Source organism: Dreissena polymorpha, chromosome 4 (assembly GCF_020536995.1).
Source record: "Dreissena polymorpha isolate Duluth1 chromosome 4, UMN_Dpol_1.0, whole genome shotgun sequence".
NCBI lineage: Eukaryota > Metazoa > Mollusca > Bivalvia > Myida > Dreissenidae > Dreissena > Dreissena polymorpha.
Genome location: NC_068358.1, coordinates 113,662,782 through 113,685,138, shown reverse-complemented (window position 1 = coordinate 113,685,138; position 22,357 = coordinate 113,662,782). Strand labels below are relative to the sequence as shown.

Sequence of the window (22,357 nt, the reverse complement as noted above, 5' to 3'; positions counted from 1 at the left end):
ACTTTGCAAGCTGTTCTGGTTTTATGCTGTTTGCACATAGCCATTTTCCCTTTGCTTCTGAGTGGGAAAGGGTTTATGTTGAATCTTTACTGTGAACACTGGTTAAAAGGTTTTTATGTACAAAATGACATGTTCAAATAAATGGTATTATTGTTCTTTGAAGAGAATGTCTAGATTATTTCTTATGTTAAAAAATAAATCAATAGTTTGGACAAATTTTGCAGAAGTTATGGTAAACCACTTCCACCTGCGCAATCCACTTAGTTTTCTTTGAATGTATCAGAACGATGTGTCATATGGGGCCTTGTTTTGGGAAAACTGGGCTTAATGTATGTACATGAAGTGTTAATGTATGTACATGAAGTGTTGTCAAAGACTAGCCTTTGCAGTCTGCACAGGCTATTCAGGAACGACACTTGTATGGTATTTTAGTTTAGACAAAGTATCTTCTTAATGAAAAATCCAGTTAAGGTGGAAAGTGTCCTCTCCGATTTTGACAATTTTGTACACACATGCATTTAGTCCAGTTTTCCCAGTGTGAGACTCATTAAGGATTAAAGAAGAGCAAGATATATTCTTCTGTTACATTTTTTGAAGGTATTTGTTCGATGAACTTTTTTGTAGGTTTTTTTCCTCACATTAAAATTAGTCTTTTATACTTTTTATGCCCCCGGTAGGGTGGCATATTGCATTTGAACTGTCTGTCCGTCCGTCTGTCAGTCTGTCCGAAAACTTTAACATTGGCCATAACTTTAACAATATTGAAGAAAGCAACTTAATAATTTGCATGCATGTGTATCTCATGGAGCTGCACATTTAGAGTGGTGAAAGGTCAAGGTCATCCTTCAAGGTCAAAAGTTAAAAAATACAATCAAAGGGAAGTAATAAGCTTTTTAAGGGAGATAATTTCTTAACCTGCCAAATGATATATTGACATTTTATTTCAAAGCGGCACAATAGGGGGTATAGTGTTTCTGAAAAACACATCTCTTGTTTTATCTGAAGGTATTTTTTCTGTTATGGTATTTATAGCTGTCATAATGATAAGTGGTGTAGCATATTTGAGCCTTGTTCTGGGATAAATGTGCTAAATGCAAGTGTGTAAAGTGGCGTCCCAAATTAGCCTGTGCAGTCCAAACAGGTTTATCAGGGACTACACTTCCGCTTAAACTGGATTTTCCATAAGTATAGACTTGCTTCAAACAATCAATTACATAAAAGTGTTTTCCCTGAATAGCCTGTACGGACTGCACAAGCTTATTTGGGACAACACTTTACGCACATTCATTAGGCCCAGTTTTCACACAAAGAGGCCCATACAATTTTGTTGTGTACAGGCTGAATGCAGTATGTGAGATCTGTTTCTTGTGTACAGGCTGAATGCAGTACGTGAGATCTGTTTCTTGTGTACAGGCTGAATGCAGTACGTGAGATCTGTTTCCGATGCCCTCTCGCCATATCAGAGGATGCCTTACATGACTTCTCAGAGTACAAGACACACAAGGATAAATGTAGGAGAGCATCTTATTGTCTTATATTTGATATATTTGTAAATGTGTTTCATGTTTACCAATAAAACTAACTTATTTATTCATTGAAAATAATTGTTGCCTTTTTATACGTGAAAAAATATATCAATACAGCTTCAAATAAATCCATCCACCAAGCTTACTTTTTCTAACTTTTACAATGAATGCTTATTGTTTGTCATGGAAATGCTAGAGCCATATCCAGAATTATCTCTAACACAAACAAAAAAGTTAAAAGTTTAGTTTTTCACCAAAAGATGAACAATCTGAAGAAAAAAGACATTTTAATGACTATGGATAGTACTTCCTGAATACCTGATTGTGATATTTTAATAATTAGTTCGCCAGAGCCTATAGTATTTATGACATATATATTTGAGCCTCACTCAGGGCAAACCTTGTGTAATGCATGCGCGTAACGTGTCGTCCCAGATTAGCCTGTGAATTTGGCACCAGCTAATCAGAGACAACACTTTCTGCCCAAACTGGATTTTTGCTAAATTGAGACTTCCCTTTGTGAAAAATACAATAAAAGCAGAAAGAGTAGTCCCTGATTAGCACTTGAAGGTTTCTCAGTCTAATCTGGGACAACTCTTTATGCACATGCAGTAAGCCCATTGTACCCAGAGAGCGGCTGATATCATGTTAAATGTTAGCTGTGATAGTGGTTGATGGTGTTGACTGTATGTATATACAGCGGTGATGATGGCTGCACGGTCGCTGATCCAGCTCTACAGGAAGACAAATCCAGACCTGCTGCGCAAGAAGGACAAGGTATGAGTACTCGTAGGATCACTTGTCTGGTAAGGCTGCGCAAGAAAGATAAGGTATGAGTTTATGTAGGATCACATAATCTGGTTAGCCTGCGCAAGAAAGACAAGGTATGAGTATATGTAGGATCACATGTCTGGTTAGCCTGCACAAGAAAGACAAGGTATGAGTATATGTAAGATCACATGTCTGGTTAGCCTGCACAAGAAAGACAAGATATGAGTATATGTAGGATCACATGTCTGGTTAGCCTGCACAAGAAAGACAAGGTATGAGTATATGTAGGATCACATGTCTGGTTAGCCTGCACAAGAAAGACAAGGTATGAGTATATGTAGGATCACATGTCTGGTTAGCCTGCACAAGAAAGACAAGGTATGAGTATATGTAAGATCACATGTCTGGTTAGCCTGCACAAGAAAGACAAGATATGAGTATATGTAGGATCACATGTCTGGTTAGCCTGCACAAGAAAGACAAGGTATGAGTATATGTAAGATCACATGTCTGGCTAGCCTGTGTAAGAAAGACAAGGTATGAGTATATGTAGGATCACATGTCTGGTTAGCCTGCACAAGAAAGACAAGGTATGAGTAACGTGGGAACATATTTGGTAAGCCTTCGCAAGGAAGACAAGGTTTGAGTATATGTAGGATCACATGTCTGGTTAGCCTGTGCAAGAAAGACAAGTTTTGAGTATATGTAGGATCACATGTCTGGCTAGCCAGCACAAGAAAGACAAGGTTTGAGTGTATGTAAGATCACATGTCTGGCTAGCCTGCGCAAGAAAGACAAGTTATGAGTATATGTAGGATCACATGTCTGGCTAGCCTGCGCAAGAAAGACACGCTATGAGTATATGTAGGATCACATGTCTGGCTAGCCTGCGCAAGAAAGACAAGTTTTGAGTATACATAGGATCACATGTCTGACTAGCCTGCGCAAGATTGACAAGGTATGAGTATACGTGGGATCACATGTCTGGCTAGCCTGTGCAAGAAAGACAAGGTATGAGTATATGTAGGATCACATGTCTGGTAAGCCTGCGCAAGAAAGACAAGGTATAAGTTTATGTAGGATCACATGTCTGGTAAGCCTGCGCAAGAAAGACAAGGTTTGAGTATACGTAGGATCACATGTCTGGTTAGCCTGCGCAAGAAAGACAAGGTATGAGTATACGTGGGAACATGTTTGGTAAGCCTTCGCAGCCATCGCAAGGAAGACAAGGTTTGAGTATATGTAGGATCACATGTCTGGTTAGCCTGTGCAAGAAAGACAAGTTTTGAGTATATGTAGAATCACATGTCTGGCTAGCCAGCACAAGAAAGACAAGGTTTGAGCATATGTAAGATCACATGTCTGGCTAGCCTGCGCAAGAAAGACAAGTTATGAGTATATGTAGGATCACATGTCTGGTTAGCCTGCGCAAGAAAGACAAGTTATGAGTATATGTAGGATCACATGTCTGCCTAGCCTGCGCAAGAAAGACAAGTTTTGAGTATACATAGGATCACATGTCTGGCTAGCCTGCGCAAGATTGACAAGGTATGAGTATACATGGGATCACATGTCTGGCTAGCCTGTGTAAGAAAGACAAGGTATGAGTATATGTAGGATCACATGTCTGGCTAGCCTGTGCAAGAAAGACAAGGTATGAGTATATGTGGGATCACATGTCTGGTAAGCCTGCGCAAGAAAGACAAGGTATGAGTATATGAAGGATCACATGTCTGGCTAGCCTGTGCAAGAAAGACAAGGTATGAGTATACGTATGATCACATGTCTGGTTAGCCAGCACAAGAAAGACAAGGTATGAGTATATGTAGGATCGCATGTCTGGTTAGCCTGTGCAAGAAAGACAAGTTTTGAGTATATGTAGGATCACATGTCTGGCTAGCCAGCACAAGAAAGACAAGGTTTGAGTGTATGTAAGATCACATGTCTGGCTAGCCTGCGCAAGAAAGACAAGGTTTGAGTATATGTAGGATCACATGTCTGGTTAGCCTGCGCAAGAAAGACAAGGTATGAGTATATGTAGGATCACATGTCTGGCTAGCCTGCGCAAGAAAGACAAGTTTTGAGTATACATAGGATCACATGTCTGACTAGCCTGATCAAGATTGACAAGGTATGAGTATACGTGGGATCACATGTCTGGCTAGCCTGTGCAAGAAAGACAAGGTATGAGTATATGTAGGATTACATGTCTGGTAAGCCTGCGCAAGAAAGACAAGTTATGAGTATATGTAGGATCACATGTCTGGTAAGCCTGCGCAAGAAAGACAAGGTATGAGTATATGTAGGATCACATGTCTGGTTAGCCTGCGCAAGAAAGACAAGGTATGAGTATATGTAGGATCACATGTCTGGTAAGCCTGCGCAAGAAAGACAAGGTTTGAGTATACGTGGGAACATGTTTGGTAAGCCTGTGCAAGAAAGACAAGGTATGAGTATATGTAGGATCACATGTCTGGTAAGCCTGCGCAAGAAAGACAAGGTTTGAGTATACGTAGGATTACATGTCTGGTTAGCCTGCGCAAGAAAGACAAGGTATGAGTATACGTGGGAACATGTTTGGTAAGCCTTCGCAACCTTCGCAAGGAAGACAAGGTTTGAGTATATGTAGGATCACATGTCTGGTTAGCCTGTGCAAGAAAGACAAGTTTTGAGTATATGTAGGATCACATGTCTGGCTAGCCAGCACAAGAAAGACAAGGTTTGAGCATATGTAAGATCACATGTCTGGCTAGCCTGCGCAAGAAAGACAAGTTATGAGTATATGTAGGATCACATGTCTGGTTAGCCTGCGCAAGAAAGACAAGTTATGAGTATATGTAGGATCACATGTCTGGCTAGCCTGTGCAAGAAAGACAAGTTTTGAGTATACATAGGATCACATGTCTGGCTAGCCTGCGCAAGATTGACAAGGTATGAGTATACATGGGATCACATGTCTGGCTAGCCTGTGTAAGAAAGACAAGATATGAGTATATGTAGGATCACATGTCTGGTTAGCCTGCGCAAGAAAGACAAGTTATGAGTATATGTATGATCACATGTCGGGCTAGCCTTTGCAAGAAAGACAAGTTTTGAGTATACATAGGATCACATGTCTGGCTAGCCTGCGCAAGATTGACAAGGTATGAGTATACGTGGGATCACATTTCTGGCTAGCCTGCACAAGAAAGACAAGGTTTGAGTATATGTAGGATCACATGTCTGGCTAGCCTGTGCAAGAAAGACAAGGTATGAGTATACGTGGGATCACATGTCTGGTTAGCCTGTGCAAGAAAGACAAGGTATGAGTATATGTAGGATCACATGTCTGGCTAGCCTGTGCAAGAAAGACAAGGTATGAGTATATGTGGGATTACATGTCTGGTAAGCCTGCGCAAGAAAGACAAGGTATGAGTATATGTAAGATCACATGTCTGGTTAGCCTGTGCAAGAAAGACAAGTTATGAGTATATGTAGGATCACATGTCTGGCTAGCCTGCGCAAGAAAGACAAGTTTTGAGTTAACATAGGATCACATGTCTGGCTAGCCTGCGCAAAATTGACAAGGTATGAGTATACGTGGGATCACATGTCTGGTTAGCCTGTGCAAGAAAGACAAGGTATGAGTATATGTAGGATCACATGTCTGGCTAGCCTGTGCAAGAAAGACAAGGTATGAGTATACGTATGATCACATGTCTGGTTAGCCAGCACAAGAAAGACAAGGTATGAGTATATGTAAGATCACATGTCTGGTTAGCCTGCGCAAGAAAGACAAGATATGAGTATATGTGGGATCACATGTCTGGTTAGCCTGCGCAAGAAAGACAAGGTATGAGTATATGTAGGATCACATGTCTGGCTAGCCTGCGCAAGAAAGACAAGGTTTGAGTATATGTAGGATCACATGTCTGGCTTGCCTGTGCAAGAAAGACAAGGTATGAGTATACGTAGGATCACATGTCTAGTTAGCCATTGTTATAACAAGTGTATGTTTTAACTCTTTACGACTCAGTTACCTATTTTTACGCATCTGTAGTCCCTAAGAAAGTTATATTAAATTTAAGACCTTTCTTACTAGATTCAAGTTTTTAGGGCTTGATTTCCAATCCTTAAATACTGATGAGCAGCAAACAACATAAAACCTGAACAGACTGCGAGTTACTCGCAGGCTGTTCTGGATTTATACTGTTTGCACATAGCAATTTTCACTTTTCTTCTGGGTGGACAGTTTCTGCATATTCATGGACAGTTTCTTGGGTTGCCGGGTGACAGAATCTTACAATATGTGACAGAATCTTGTGTCATTAAGGATTTGTACCTTTGAATAAATTTGTGAAGCATCACCTTTCTTTGTTAATGTCCGTAATCCTGAACATTTTAAACCAGGTTTTGCAAAGGAAAAAACTGGTTATTAGATTGGCAGGCTGGTGGGTGGGCGGGCAGAACAAGCTTGTCCGGGCCATAATTTTGTCGTTCATTGTGAGATTTTAAAATCATTTGGCACATTTGTTCATCATCATTAGACAGTGTGTCACACGAAAGAATTATGTCAATATCTCCAAGGTCAAGTTCACACTTTGAGTTCAAAGGTCACAAATTGCCATAAATGAGCTTGTCCGGGCCATAACTATGTCATTCATTGTGAGATTTTAAAATCATTTGGCACATTTGTTCACCATCCTGGGACAGTGTGTCACACAAAAGAATTACGTCAATATCTCCAAGGTCAAGGTCCCCACGACTAAAAATAGATTTATTTTTAAACAAAGGTGGTTAATTATAAACAATCAGTTCAGTTTGAGTTGTCTCCCTTTATCAGACTTTTTTTTTCACATTGAAAACCTGGTTTTGTAACAATTTTGTCCCTTGTTCAAGTGAACATGTATTCACATCATGCTATCTGTTGTGTTGATGTTATTAAATTAAGAAATAGTTAGATAAAAATGGTATAAATACATAATTATGAAGTTTCAATGTTAAGGTTGTAGTTTATCCAAAAGACACGCTGTTTTACTACCGATAATTTTTAGTTTTTAGCTCACCTGATTGCTCAGGTGAGCTTTTGTGACCGGTCTTTGTCCGTCGTATGTCCGTCCGTCTGTTAACATTTGCTCGTAAACACTCTAGAGGCCACTTTTCTTGTCCCATCTTAATGAAACTTGGTCAGAAGCTTTGTCCCAATGAAATCTCGGCCGAGTTCGAAACTGGGTTGTGCCAGGTCAAAAACTAGGTCACTAGGTCAAAAAAAAGAAAAACCTTGTAAACACTGTAGAAGTCACATTTCATGCCCAATCTTCATGTTACTTTGTCAAAATGTTTGTTTTAATGATATCTTGGTTAAGTTCAAAAGTGGTACCGATCCTTCGAAAAAAAATGGCCGCCAGTGGGCGGTGCAGTTTTCCTTATTTGGCTATAGAGAAACCTTGTAAACACTCTAGAAGTCACAATTTTAGCCCAATTATCATGAAAGTTGGTCGAAACATTGGTTCTCTTGATGTCTCAGACAAGTTCGAAAATGGTCGAGATTGGTGAAAAAACATGGCCGCCAGTGGGCGGGCATTTATCTCTATATGTATATAGTGGCAGTTTTCCCTATTTGGCTATAGAGAAACCTTGTAAACACTCTAGAAGTCACAATTTTTGCCCAATCATCATGAAAGTTGGTCAAAACATTGGTTTTATTGATATCTCGGACAAGTTTGAAAATGGTCGGAATCGGTGAAAAAACATGGCCGCCAGTGGGCGGGGCATTTTTCTCTATATGTATATAGTGAAAACATGTGAACACAGTAGAAGTCACATTTTTGGCCCAATTTTCATGAAATTTGCTCAGAACATATGTTTCTTTGATATGAGAGTTGAGTTCAAAAATGGTTCCGGTCAGTTGAATAACATGGCTGCTGGGAGGGGGGCAGTTTTCTCATTATGCCCCCCCCCCCCTTTCGAAGAAGAGGGGGTATATTGTTTTGCTCATGTCGGTCCGTCCGTCCACCAGATGGTTTCCGGATGATAACTCAAGAGCGCTTATGCCAAGGATCATGAAACTTAATAGGTACATTGATCATGACTTGCAGATGACTCCTATTAATTTTCAGGTCACTAGGTCAAAGGTCAAGGTCATGATGACCCGAAATAGTAAAATGGTTTCCGGATGATAACTCAAGATAACTTATGCCTAGGATCATGAAACTTCATAGATACATTGATCATAACTCGCAGATGACCCATATTGATTTTCAGGTTACTAGGTCAAAGGTCAAGGTCACGGTGACCCAAAGCAGTAAAACGGCTTCCGGATGATAACTCAAGAACGCTTATGCCTAGGATCATGAAACTTCATAGATACATTGATCATGACTTGCAGATAACTCCTATTGATTTATAGGTCACTAGGTCAAAGGTCAAGGTCACGATGACCCGAAATAGTTAAATGGTTTCCGGATGATAACTCAAGAACGCTTAGGCCTAGGATCATGTAACTTCATAGGTACATTGATCATAACTCGTAGATGACCCCTATTGATTTTCAGGTCACTAGGTCAAAGGTCAAGGTCACGATGACCTGAAATAGTAAAATGGTTTCCGGATGATAACTCAAGAACGCTTAGGCCTAGGATCATGAAACTTCATAGGTACATTGATCATGACTCGCAGATGACCCCTATTGATTTTCAGGTCACTAGATCAAAGGTCAAGGTCACAGTGACCCGAATAATAAAATGGTTTTCAGATGATAACTCATGAACGCTTATGCCTAGGATCATGAAACTTCATAGGTACATTGATCATGACTCGAAGATGACCCCTATTGATTTTAAGGTCACTAGGTCAAAGGTCAAGGTCACGGTGACCTGAAATAGTAAAATGGTTTCTGGATGATAACTCAAGAACGCTTATGCCTAGGATCATGAAACTTCATAGGTACATTGATCATGACTCGTAGATGACCCCTATTGATTTTCAGGTCACTAGGTCAAAGGTCAAGGTCACAGTGACCTGAAATAGTAAAATGGTTTCTGGATGATAACTCAAGAACGCTTAGGCCTAGGATCATGAAACTTCATAGGTACATTGATCATGACTCGTAGATGACCCCTATTGATTTTCAGGTCACTAGGTCAAAGGTCAAGGTCACAGTGACCCGAATAGTAAAATGGTTTCCAGATGATAACTCATGAATGCTTATGCCTAGGATCATGAAACTTCATAGGTACATTGATCATGACTCGAAGATGACCCCTATTGATTTTAAGGTCACTAGGTCAAAGGTCAAGGTCACGGTGACCTGAAATAGTAAAATGGTTTCTGGATGATAACTCAAGAACGCTTATGCCTAGGATCATGAAACTTCATAGGTACATTGATCATGACTCGTAGATGACCCCTATTGATTTTCAGGTCACTAGGTCAAAGGTCAAGGTCACGGTGACCTGAAATAGTAAAATGGTTTCTGGATGATAACTCAAGAACGCTTAGGCCTAGGATCATGAAACTTCATAGGTACATTGATCATGACTCGTAGATGACCCCTATTGATTTTCAGGTCACTAGGTCAAAGGTCAAGGTCACAGTGACCCGAATAGTAAAATGGTTTCCAGATGATAACTCATGAATGCTTATGCCTAGGATCATGAAACTTCATAGGTACATTGATCATGACTCGAAGATGACCCCTATTGATTTTCAGGTCACTAGGTCAAAGGTCAAGGTCACGGTGACCTGAAATAGTAAAATGGTTTCTGGATGATAACTCAAGAACGCTTATGCCTAGGATCATGAAACTTCATAGGTACAATGATCATGACTCGCAGATGACCCCTATTGATTTTCAGGTCACTAGGTCAAAGGTCAAGGTCACAGTGGCCTGTAATAGTAAAATGGTTTCTGGATGATAATTCAAGAACGCTTATGCCAAGGTTCATGAAACTTCATAGGTATATTGATCATGACTCGCAGATGACCCCTATTGATTATGAGGTCACTAGTTCAAAGGTCAAGGTCACAGTGCCAAAAAACGTATTCACACAATGGATGTCAAGGTCACGGTGACTCAACTTAGAAAAATGGTTTCCGGATGATAACTCAAGAATGCTTACGCCTAGGATCATGAAACTTCATAGGTACATTGATCATGACTCGCAGATGAAATAATGATGAAACTTGACCAGGATGTTTGTCTGGACAATATCTAGGTCAAGTTTGACATTTGGTAAAGATTGAATGAACCGACTCCTCTCAGGTGAGCGAACTAGGGCCATCTTGGCCCTCATGTTTAGCTCTACTGGCCAAAGGCCTGAAGAGCTAATGTCATGGCGTGGTTTACGTGCGTCTGTTAGACTTTTTCTTGTTTACGCGATAAAGTCCACAGTCTTCATCCGATTCTTTTCAAACTTGTTCAGTGTCTTTATATTAATGAGGATTCGAACCCTATTTAAAATGGGTTACATCAGAGTAAAAGTCCAGAATTATCTCCCCTTGAATTTGAGAAAATTGTGAAATAAGGCTTGTTTACGCAATAAAGTCCACGGTTTTCATCCAGTCATTTCCCAACTTGCACAGTGTCTTTATCTGAATGATGAGTCAAACCCTTTTGAAAATATCGGAGTTATCAGTCCAGAATTATCTCCCCTTGAATTTGAGCAAAAAATGAAAACCCTTAACATTTTGCCATAACTTTTGCAATATTGAAGATAGCAACTTCATATTTGGCATGCATGTGTATCTCATGGAGCTGCACATTTTGAGTGGTGAAAGCTCAAGGTCAATGGTAAAAAAAAAATCAAAGGGTCGCAGAAGGGGACATAGTGTTTCCGACAAACACATTTCTTGTTTGTTTACATATAAAGTTCTATCCTTTGAAATTTCAACGGATGTTTTATTTCATCAAGGGCCAGAACCCCATTGAGAGTGAAGAAAATTTGTCCAACTTATTGTTGAAAAGGAGCCATTTGAAGTTTAAATTTTACGTTTTCTCGTTTATGCGATAAATTTCCCATTTTGGGTCTGTTTATTTAAAACTTACTCAGATTGTTCATACTATCAAGGGCTTGAGCCTTATTGATTCCAGCCAGTAGAGCGATTCAGGCCCTCATGGGCCTCTTGTTTAGATTGAGAGTGCCTATGTATGATTTTCTTGTAATGGTTGGAACTGTTCTCACTTACATTTCAGGGAAAACCAACAGAAGCAGCCAAAGATCTCAAAGTGTTACAGTATGGGGAGAGGGACACACACTCATATATACCAGGTATGGGTAAAATTTGTGCCTCCTTGTGGGACAACTGGGCTTAATGCATGTGCGTTAAGTGTCTACCCAGATAAGCTGTGCAGTTTGCACAGGCTAATCAGGGACGACATTTTCCGCTTTTATGATATTTTTGTTTAAAGGAAGTCTCTTCTTAGAAAAAATTCAGTTTAAGTGTAAAGTGTCATTCCAGATTAGCCTGTGCAGTCTGCACAGTCTAATCAGGTACAACGCTTTCTGCTTAAACTCAATTTTCTTTTAGGAGAGACTTTTTAAAACGTGCATTAAGCCCAGTTTACCCTGAGTTTGACTTTGGCAACTTCTGGCAAGATCTATTGGTAATATTTCACAAACTCTTATCTGTAAGATAAGGAATTTGAGGAAATTCACAAATGTAGGAGTACTGGGTTGGTATTGACAAAGCTTTTTATGCCCCCAAATAATAAGAGGCATATTTACATACATGCCAGACATCCAGATCTTGGCGGGACAGTCCTGCTTTTGGTGTGTTTGTCCCGGTGTCTCAATGTGACACAATTTGTCCCGACATTCATTAAAAACAACATTTAGTTCTATAAATTCACAATAAAATTCGCTATTCAAGCTCCGTCTGGCTTATATTACCATAGCTTATCCCTTTATTACCCCCTATAAACAAACCATATCTACTAGTCCAGTGATCCATTGTTGTTTTTGACGCCTTATCATCGATCTATCAACAATATAGATTTTATCGGGGATTCTTACCATGGTGTTTTTATGATTGGGGTCGCTAATTGCTAGTGCACGATGCATTGTAGTGAATTTAAAGCAGACTGCTAGTATTTAATGGCCCAAATCAAGTCCAAAGATACTATTATGTGGTATTCTGTGTATTATACCACATGAGACTAACAAAACACCGATTGGGAATACCCGGTATCAAACAAATTGATTGCTGACCGATACACATGAATGATTCACATAAATTAACTTTCATTTTTGACTGATTTTCAGAAAATAATTTGTACATTTTGCATCAATCTAAATTTAGAGTTAATCAATGATTGGTTTAATAAAAACAGTGCTCAATGAGCACACATCGTGTTGAACGATCACACATGTCTCTTTCCCAAATTGATGTCAAATAGAGGCATGCCCCACATTTCATGTTATGAATTCATCCGCATAGTGCACATGTATGTTTACTTTCGGAAAAGGAGAACGTCTGTGTTCATAAAATTCTTGTCAATATTTGCCAGAAATTATGAGGTTTTGTAAGTAGTATACCGATAACTGACTTCAGTAAAGGTGGCATGATTGATCGCTTTAGGTGTCCTGCTTTTTGTCAAATGTCCGAACATTTTTAATGGAAAATCCCGATTTGGACCTGAAAATTTTTGGCATGTATGCATAAGCATTGAACTAATTCACAAGTGGCAAAGCTTGTTTTATCAACTCCTCTTTGCCTGTGAATACTGCACAGGCAAATATGGGACAAAACTTTCTGCACATGCTTTAAACCTCATTTTTCCAAAGGGTGACTCAAATGTACTGTACTAACCAGACTAGTCCTATGTAGGTGCTGAGGTCCTGAAGGCAACGGAGGATATTGAGGAGGAGGAGGAGGAACAGGAGGCCTGGGAGTCGTGTAGTGAGGAGGAGGAGGGGAGTGAGGGGGAGTGGATAGACGTGCATCATTCATCAGATGAGGAGGGAAACAAAGTTTGTGTGAAGACAGCGTACTCAAAATTGTTTAAAACTTCCAAAAAACTTCTTAACAATGGAACCTAACTTCCTTTCATGTTGATAACCTTATGTTAAAAATACAGCAACAATTTGTACTATTCATGTTATGACATTCTGTAATAGTTGACAAGAGAGAATACTGCCACTATAGCGGTTATATTCCACCTTGTTTCATGGTTAAGTACCACATTGTTACGTGGTTACACTCCTCATTGTAAAATGGTTACACTCCACATTGTTTCTTCAGGTGGATGACTCCCAGGTGCCGGCCACACGAGAGGAGCAGGTACTGAAGGCCCAGCAGGTGTCCACATCTCGCATCCTCACTCAGGAGGAGTTCCGTAAGGTGCAGCAGATCCAGGCAGTGCGCCAGACCGAGGGAATGAGCGCCGAGGGGCTCAACAATAAGAAGAGGAAGAGGGAGCTGGAGGAGGAGGAACAGGACAGGTCGGGAACTTAGTCTGTTTTTCCTTTATTGAATTATATATTCCCAAAATTTTGTGTTTTCAATTACCCTTTAGTTGCTGAATGAATCTCACTGAAGCTTTGACAGTTTCATACTTAAATCTGTAGGTTATCAAGAACGAAATTATGGTTGCCTGGGGATTTTGCAGAATTCAGGCTCTTGGTCTGTTTTTATGCCCCCGGTAGGGTGGCATATAGCAGTTGAACTGTCCGTCAGTCAGTATGTCAGTCCGTCCGTCCGAAAACTTTACGGTCATAACTTTTTCAATATTGAAGGTAGCAACTTGATATTTGGCATGCATGTGTATCTCATGGAGCTGAACATTTTTAGTGGTAAAAAGTGAAGTTCAAGGTCATCCTTCAAGGTCAAATGTCAAATATATGGCGTCTGCCCGTCCGAAAACTTTAACATTGCCCATAACTTTTTCAATATTGAAGATAGCAACGTGATATTTTGCATGCATGTGCATCTCACGGAGCTGCACATTTTTAGTGGTGAAAGGTGAAGGTCAAGGTCATCCTTCAAGGTCAAATGTCTGTCCGAAAACTTTAACATTGGCCATAACTTTTTCAATATTGAAGATAGCAACTTGATATTTGGCATGCCTGTGTATCTCATGGAGGTGAACATTTTGAGTGGTGAAAGGTGAAGGTGAAGGTCATGCTTCAAGGTCAAATGTCAAATATATGGCGTCTGTCCGTCCGAAAACTTTAACATTGGCCATAACTTTTTCAATATTGAAGATAGCAACTTCATATTTGGCATGCATTTGCATCTCATGGAGCTGCACATTTTGAGTGGTGAAAGGTGAAGGCCATTGGTCAAGGTCAAAGGTCAAATTTAGCGATATTGAAGATAGCAACTTGATATTTGGCATTCATGCTTATCTCATGGAGCTGCACTTTTTGAGTGGTGAAAGGTCAAGGTCATCCTTCAAGGTCAAAGGTTAAGGTCAAAGGTCAAATTTTGCAATATTGAAGACAGCAACTTGATATTTGGCATGCATGCATATCTCATGGAGCTGCACATTTTGAAAGGTGAAATGTCAAGGTCATCCTTCAAGGTCAACTTTCATAGCTGAATGTTCTTCATTTGTAGATAAAGGAAGGAATTTTGACTGCAACTAGTTTTGGCTGATATGGTCTCGTCTTTCTTCCACTGTGGAATACATAGTGGATTAGTCTGTGTACAGACAGATGTTGTTGGGCGCCAGTGTCTTTAACACATTTCTAGGTTTTTTTTAATGGAGTAAACATTTTAGTAAATTGGAATGCTGGCAAAAAGTTTTTTTTCCCTGGAGTTGAAGTGTTTATTCATTGGCAAAGGTGAGTCCTGGTAAGTTCTGTTGCAATCTCTGTAGGTATTTGTCGTTTGGTAAATCAAGCTTGCCCTGGAAATACGTGAGTAGGCTAACTGACCTCCATGTGTTTCTGAAAAACTGCTCAAAATGGAAAAAATTCAAATAAACAAGCATTTCAGCCTCGTTTGGGGTAACTGGGCTTAATGCATGCAGTCCATAAATCGTTAATCAGGGACAAAACTTTCTGCCTGGACTGGATTTTGGTTTTGAAGACATTTCATTTAAACAAAATATTTGATATAAGCAAAAAGTGTTGTTCCTGATAAGCCTAAGGGGACTGCACAGACTTATCTGGGACACTTTACGCACATGCATTAAGCCCAGTTTTCTCAGAACAGGTCTCATTCAATGTTTCATCAAACTGTCTTCAGAGGAGAGTTACTGCAGCTGTCTATGATAGAGAATGTTCACAAGAAGAAGGCCCATGATAAAGACTCTAGGCTGGCCACAGTAATGGTGAGTTTTTGTAGCTTCTACATTGGGCCGTGTCCTGTATAAAAGGGGCATAATGCATGTGTGTAAAGTGTGGTCCCAGATAAGCCTGTGCAGTATGCACAGGCTTATCAGGGATGACACTTTTAGCTTTAATTATATTTTTTGTTTCAAGAAAGTCTCTTCTTAGCAAATATCTATTTAAGGCGGAAAGTGTCCTCCCTGATTAGCCTGGCTAATCTGGGACAAAACTTTATGCACATGCATTAAACCACTTTTTCACAGAGCATGGCCCCATTAAAAGGAAGCATAATTATTCCTGTGAGGGTTTGTGGACTCGTGGTAATTGTATCCTGACGTTACTTTTGTCTCAATCAGCATGAACTTGAAATTACCCTTTTAAAGGAAGCATCATTATTCCTTTGGGGGTTTGTGGACTCGTGGTAATGGTATCCTGACGTTACCCTTGTCTCTGTCTCTGTTTTGTCTCAGGTTTGTCAAATGTTCTTATGTAAAGCGCCTTTGAACGTGCACTCTTGCATGAAAAGGGCGCTATATAAATCCGTTATAATAATAATTATAATAATTATTATTATTTTTGTAATTCAACTTTAAAATTAAATTATTGCAAATGCTCAAGGTCTGAGACGGCTTATCCTCAATAAGATCCAGGTCTCAAAGGTCAAGGTTATACTGAGTTGTCAAAAGGTCAAACTAAATAACCAAAATGAAAGAAATTTCAGCTGCATTAGGCAGTGTTCTCCAATAAAATTTGAGTAGCCAGTTATATTTTTAAAGTAGCCATTGACTAAGAACTAAAACAGGCGATTTTCCCATGTTTTTTTAATGATAAAGGGAAAAGTAGCAGGCGCAAAGATTGTTAGTAACCGGTGAAATTGCTGGCTTCCGGAGAACACTGCATTAGGTAAAGTAAACTGATGACAATATTTTGAGTCATAAGTTGGCCCAGATTGTCATCATGTCTCATGCTGTGTTAGCTGTTTCTCACAGGCGGGCAGGGAAGACCGACCCAAGTACACCCACGGGCCACAGAAGATGAACCCCCACGCTAGCACCACCAATAAGGATAAGGCCCGCAAGAAAAACTACACCATGATCAAGCACAAGGTCATGAACAAGAAGAACAAACGCTCCTTCAGAGATAAGCAGGTGAGTTGGGTCCTCTCTCTTGTTGATGAGTAGGGCCTGGTAGGGCTCACGCTGGACCAACATTTCTGTCAGCCGACCAGTTTTAGGTTGTTGGCTCACAAAAACAGGTCATCAAATAATTATATGATCTTTTTTTTAGCTTGGCTATTTTTGGAGAAAACCCAAGGTATTGACATAGCCAGCTCTTCGTCTGCCGTCCGCATCGTGCTAAAACTTGGTTAAGGTTTTGAACATTGGCTCTAATATCAAAGTGCTTCAACCTACAACTTTGAAACTTCATATGTAGCTGCACCTTAATGAGTTCTACATGCCACACCCGCTAGGGTCACTAGGTCAAAGGTCAAGGTCACTGTGACCTCTTAAAAAAACACACACAAAAAACAACTTTTCATTTATTCAAAACTGCAACGCAGCCGAGCGTGGCACCCGTTATGCTGTGCTCTTCTTTAAATTAAATAATCACAGGCAACAATTTTTGAAATGGTAAATAATGACCATGTTTTTTTTCAAATTACAAAAAAATAATTTGTTTTATACATAAAAGCACAATTTATATAGTACTGGTAGTAGTAGACCACATCACTTCAGGCATATCACATGGAGAATATTTTTAACCACAAAGAACAATGGCATGTTAAATATATGTATGCACATATCATCAATCACACTCACAGCAAACAAATTCCAGCTATCTACATAGAACGACTTCATTACAGTTATTAAGTATATACCAAAATAATTAAATTATATGATTAATTTCATTTGGTTTTTCTTGTGTCAAAACCGTTTCAAGAACTGTTGATATTCCGATTTTCTGATTTTAAACTCTAGGTGTATTGAAGCATAAATGTTGCAAATGCGTTAAATTGTTTTGCTCAAACTGCAGTATGTATATTTTATAGCCTTAAACTTTTTTCCTGAAATAATCTTGTTGCTGTGTTTCAACTGTCCATTTTTTTAATTAGATTTACCAGTATGCTGAAATGGACATATTTTGTCATTAATAAATACATGTGTTTGTCACAATTCTGTAGTACATACTGTTTATTTTGTCTGGTGATACACACATTTGATGCAGGGTTGAAACATTACAATTTAAGTTTCAAACATATTGGTGTTTGTCTAAGCATTTCGTGTTAGTTTTGTGTACTGATATTATATATATATATATATATATATATATATATATATATATATATATATATATATATATATATATATATATATATATATATATATATATATATTATGAACACGTCTAAAACCTAGTATTCTGTTTTAAATGTATAAATATTACAAAATTAATCCATTCTATATAATGATTTCAGATCAGATAGTCCAGATTTTATCTCATTAAATAAATGATCATAAGCTACATTTTTGCACTGAACTTAACTTTCATTTTAGTTGAAATGTTTTATTTATAAATGCTTTTTTACATGGTCACATACCTTTTAGTGGGACGTTGTAACAACTAATAAATATTCTGACAGAAAACCGGCTTTTAGGCGATGATATTTATGAGCCCTGCTGTGGGAAAATCGGGCTAAATGCACGTACGTAAAGTGTCGCCCCGGATAAGCATATGCAGTCCGAACTGGCTTATCAGGGACGATACTTTCCGATTTTATTGTATTTTTCGAAGAAAGGTAGGCTCGTCTTTGCAAAAATCCAATTTAGGCGGAAAGTGTCGTCCCTGATTAGCCTGTGCGGACTGTCCAGGCTAATATGGGACGACACTTTACGCACATGCTTCAAGTCCGGGTTTCACAGAGCGACGCTCCTGTTGTTTTGACTGCTAAACGCATAGCAACATCAGCCTATGGCATTCTTAATCAACTTCAAAATGCTATGGCATTCAATTAAGCCGTGTCATATTTTTTGTTTTGCTTCCATGTGTCAAAAGCGATTTTAAAACCGGATCATGTGCATTTAATGGCTGTGTGTCATCGTAACAAAACATTAAACAACAATTTGGTATGTTTACGCCGGCTTTTAAATCGATTTCACCACCATGTAAATATCTGAGTTGCCAATTATAAAACATGTTTCGCATACTTGGTGAAACTAAGCGCACTTAAGTCCAATTTGTAAAAGTTCAAAAATTTAACTCGTGTAATATAATTTTTTCCGTTAAGTTAACAATATTAACGTGGTAAACAGTAGTTGTGGTTCTATAAATGCTGGACAATTATTAAAAATAAAAATAAGCCGTGCTCTGTATAAAGGAGGTTTAATGCATGTGCGAAAAGTGTCGTCCCAGATTAGCCTGTGCAGTCCGCACAGGCTAATCAGGGACGACACTTTCCGCTTGTATAATAACTTCTGTTTAAAGAAAGTCTCTTGATATCAAAAATCCAGTTTCGGCGGAAATTGTCGTCCCTGTTTAGCCTGCGCGGACTGCACAGGCTTATCTGGGACGACACTTTACGCATATGCTTTAAACCCACTTTTCACAGAGCACGGCCCAAATGTATTGTTCAGGTGACATTAATTGTTGATTACAGTATGTGGGTTGACCGATCAACGAAATTTAAAATGACGTCACCTTCAAAATATGCGGCGGAAATACCCGATCGGTTTAAGGAAAACAAGATCATCGTTTTTTAGTGTCATAATATTTTTGCCATTGCTTTTGATAATTCCAATCGTTTTAGAATGTACATATTTGCAAAAAATCGGCATTTGACCTTTATGAGAAACACACCCGAAAACGACCGAGGCGAATTCCTCTTTTTTGAATATCATACATTCATTGTTTAAACAAGATGCGTTTGTGAACCGCTTTGTGAACCGCTATGTCCCCAAACAGACATGGCAAAAACAATATGCCCCCCCCCCCCCCCCCCCCGAATGTTCATGCCGAGGAAAATTAATGATTTTACATTGTATAACATGTACATTTACTTTAACACAATTATGAACGCCAAAGGAAACTTGTCCACCATGTTTGTGTTTTACTGATATACGATGACGTAGAGGGTGTCGAACGTGAAATATCCCTTGTTTTATTTTAAGGTTTCAGTCTTGATGGTGAAGATAAAGTTTCACTTAGTTTGCATTATGAATGTTTTGCAACTGTGCGTTCATTTTACAATAGCGAATACCATGTTAAAATAAATAGATATACCGTTGTATTTATGTAATCGCACTTGTGGATGTTTAGTTGTATTTTCTATATTTTCCAGATTGCATTGAGGAATTCGTTACTGAAGAAACAGAAAGCGAAACATTAGAAGCTAAACAACATAGAAAGGAGGAAAGAGATATGAATTGAACTGAAAATAAATATTTAAGATTATGTACTCTTAATATCAATGAAACACAAATCTAAGTGTTTGCAAGCAAAGAAATGACCATCACCCCATGCGTCTAGTAAACAACACAACGCGATAGTGTTATCATACGATCCATTTTTTAGCGTGTTTGCGACATTTCGTTTATGGGATATGCAGACTCCAGCTACAAACCTTGTAATGTGATTGATCATATGCACCATTTCTATGGCCATTCTCGTGAACTTTTAAATAATTTCAATTTGAAACAAACTAATGACCACTTATTTTAGACAATCCCTGTATGCATGTTTATAAGCAATGTCAGCATACGGTGTTACATACCGGAACGTTCGCACACCCCGTATCGTGATTGTACCGCCATACAATGCGCGTCAAAGAACCGAGCGTTAGACGCAATACTGTTTACATGCTTGGTTGGAGACCATTACAAAACACATGGCAGCGTGCTGGATTATAGATTCTAAAATGTATTAAAAGTGTTTTTTCAGATTCCAGCATATTGTTATTTGCTATATATCATTTTATATATGCATTATGTTATACCTGTTAATGAAAATCACCAATGCAAATAAATGCAAATAACAATAATGTGTTGAAAACCAAACATACAACAAATTGACGTACTGTATTGGTATTGAAATAAACACTGAACCAATTCGTGTTTAATACAAAGTTCTATATTGCAAAAGACACAGACTTTGTACATACAAATCATCTTTACGATCATTTAAAAAAACAAATATTTATTCATCGAGCATTGTGCTCGATTGGTCATTGTCGGCTCGTGTTCTACTTACATGTACCCCGGGTACGGTAAACATACGCAAACTTACCCGGTCGATATTAGACTGTACCCGAGTTTTATTCCCGCCCCAAATCCGATGTCGTAAAACGCGCTACCGATCACCGTAATTACGAAACAAACATCTATTTAGAAAAACTGCATCAACATGCTTTTTGTCCCCTACCGGTGAAACCGGAGGGGACTTATGGTTTGCGCTCTGTGTGTCTGTCAGTCCGTCACACTTTTCTGGATCCTGCGATAAAAAGTTCTTCATACTTTTTCATGAAACTTGAAACATGGACAGATGGCAATATTGAGATTATGCACGTCAATTCATTTTGTTCCTACGTACAAAAATGTGGTTGCTATGGCAACAAATGTATAAAAAATATACGGACAATGGCGGAGTTTCACCGGTAGGGGACCATATTGCTTGGCAATCTCTTGTTGAGTATGAGTTTGGACAATATAGAGGCCATTTAACATAAAATTGACATGTATATGAACATAATAATTTTTTTTAAAGGCCGACAACGACCGATTTAGCGTTCAACTTCCCGGGTACGTTTTAGTATATTTACCGTACCCGGGGTACATGTTAGTATACTTAAGTGTACCCGGGGTACATGTAAGTAGTACCCGAGCCGACAATGACCAATCAAGAGTTAATTGTGTGAACCGCGGAGAGAACTTCATTTACGTAATAATGGATAATGCAATGTTGGTATGTCGTCACGGTCTACAGGTCTGTGACTGGCGTACTATTAAATTAATACATTATGTATATTGTTATCATTAATTGATTATCTATTGGCATTAATTGATAATCTATTGGCGGGATCGACTTCGTATGTGAATGCCATTGTCGAGATTTCATTCTTTGATGTTCTCTACGATATAGCTATTTGAATTGGTGTGATTTCCTTTATTTATATATCTCACATTTGGTTTAAGCTCTCGTGACTCTTTCTCTTTTTTTTTTTCATTCATGGCGTTTTATTGGTCGCATTTTGTTGTTAGCTATTAAAAAGCACCCCATTTAAGCTGCCTATAATCTTACATGTATGGATTGAAATTGTAATGATAGTATTGGAATCAACCAGCCTTACTTACAAAATAAGTTCGAGTATACATGTTCGAAATATGAAGTTATAAACGAGTCGTGTTCTGAGAAAACTGGACATAATGCATGTGCGTTAAGTGTGGTCCCAGTTTAGCCTGTGCAATCCACACATGCTAATCAGGGACGGCACTTTCCGCTTTTATGACATTTTTCGTTTAAATGAAGTCTCTTCTTACCAAAAATCTAATTTAGGCGGAAAGTTTCGTCCCTGATAAGCCTGTGCGGACTGCACAGGCTAATCTGGGACGACACTTTACGCGCATGCATTATGCCCAGTTTTTTTAGAACACGACTCATATTATTAGTAAATATAATAAATGAAAAAAGAGCATGTACCAATTGCCGAGTTGTTGAACAATAAACACTCGTGTAAGAGACGCTTGTAATGTTCAGCTGCAGGTTGTGTTACTGATATTTCGAATTATTTTGGTGCCTAAAGTTAATTACCATGCA

The 22,357-nt window shown here is 38.8% G+C and overlaps 1 protein-coding gene and 1 long non-coding RNA gene across 13 annotated transcripts in view; both read left to right on the top strand.

Annotated features, from left to right (window-relative positions):
* The window catches only part of LOC127879510 (protein SDA1 homolog), a 317,665-nt gene extending 297,011 nt beyond the window's left edge, over window positions 1–20,654 (top strand). For all 10 annotated transcript variants that reach the window (XM_052426389.1, XM_052426388.1, XM_052426390.1 and 7 more), the window contains exons 14-21: window positions 1,414–1,511; window positions 2,227–2,303; window positions 11,470–11,545; window positions 13,104–13,246; window positions 13,518–13,717; window positions 15,468–15,552; window positions 16,540–16,698; window positions 19,887–20,654. In XM_052426389.1, coding sequence (XP_052282349.1) covers window positions 1,414–1,511; window positions 2,227–2,303; window positions 11,470–11,545; window positions 13,104–13,246; window positions 13,518–13,717; window positions 15,468–15,552; window positions 16,540–16,698; window positions 19,887–19,934 — 886 coding nt within the window. In that variant the 3' untranslated portion in view covers window positions 19,935–20,654. The remainder of the gene's footprint in view (window positions 1–1,413; window positions 1,512–2,226; window positions 2,304–11,469; window positions 11,546–13,103; window positions 13,247–13,517; window positions 13,718–15,467; window positions 15,553–16,539; window positions 16,699–19,886) is intronic.
* Window positions 7,892–10,868, top strand: LOC127879514 (uncharacterized). 3 transcript variants are annotated; one of them, XR_008049130.1, is made up of 5 exons: window positions 7,892–8,416; window positions 8,707–8,932; window positions 9,222–9,430; window positions 9,575–10,089; window positions 10,235–10,868. It is a non-coding gene; the product is annotated as an uncharacterized LOC127879514 (long non-coding RNA). The 3 variants fall into 3 exon arrangements; XR_008049131.1 differs by lacking the exons at window positions 7,892–8,416; window positions 8,707–8,932 and having other exon boundaries at window positions 9,002–9,285; window positions 10,235–10,863; XR_008049129.1 differs by lacking the exons at window positions 7,892–8,416; window positions 8,707–8,932 and having other exon boundaries at window positions 9,002–9,430; window positions 10,235–10,863.
* Window positions 20,655–22,357: the final 1,703 nt, after the last annotated feature.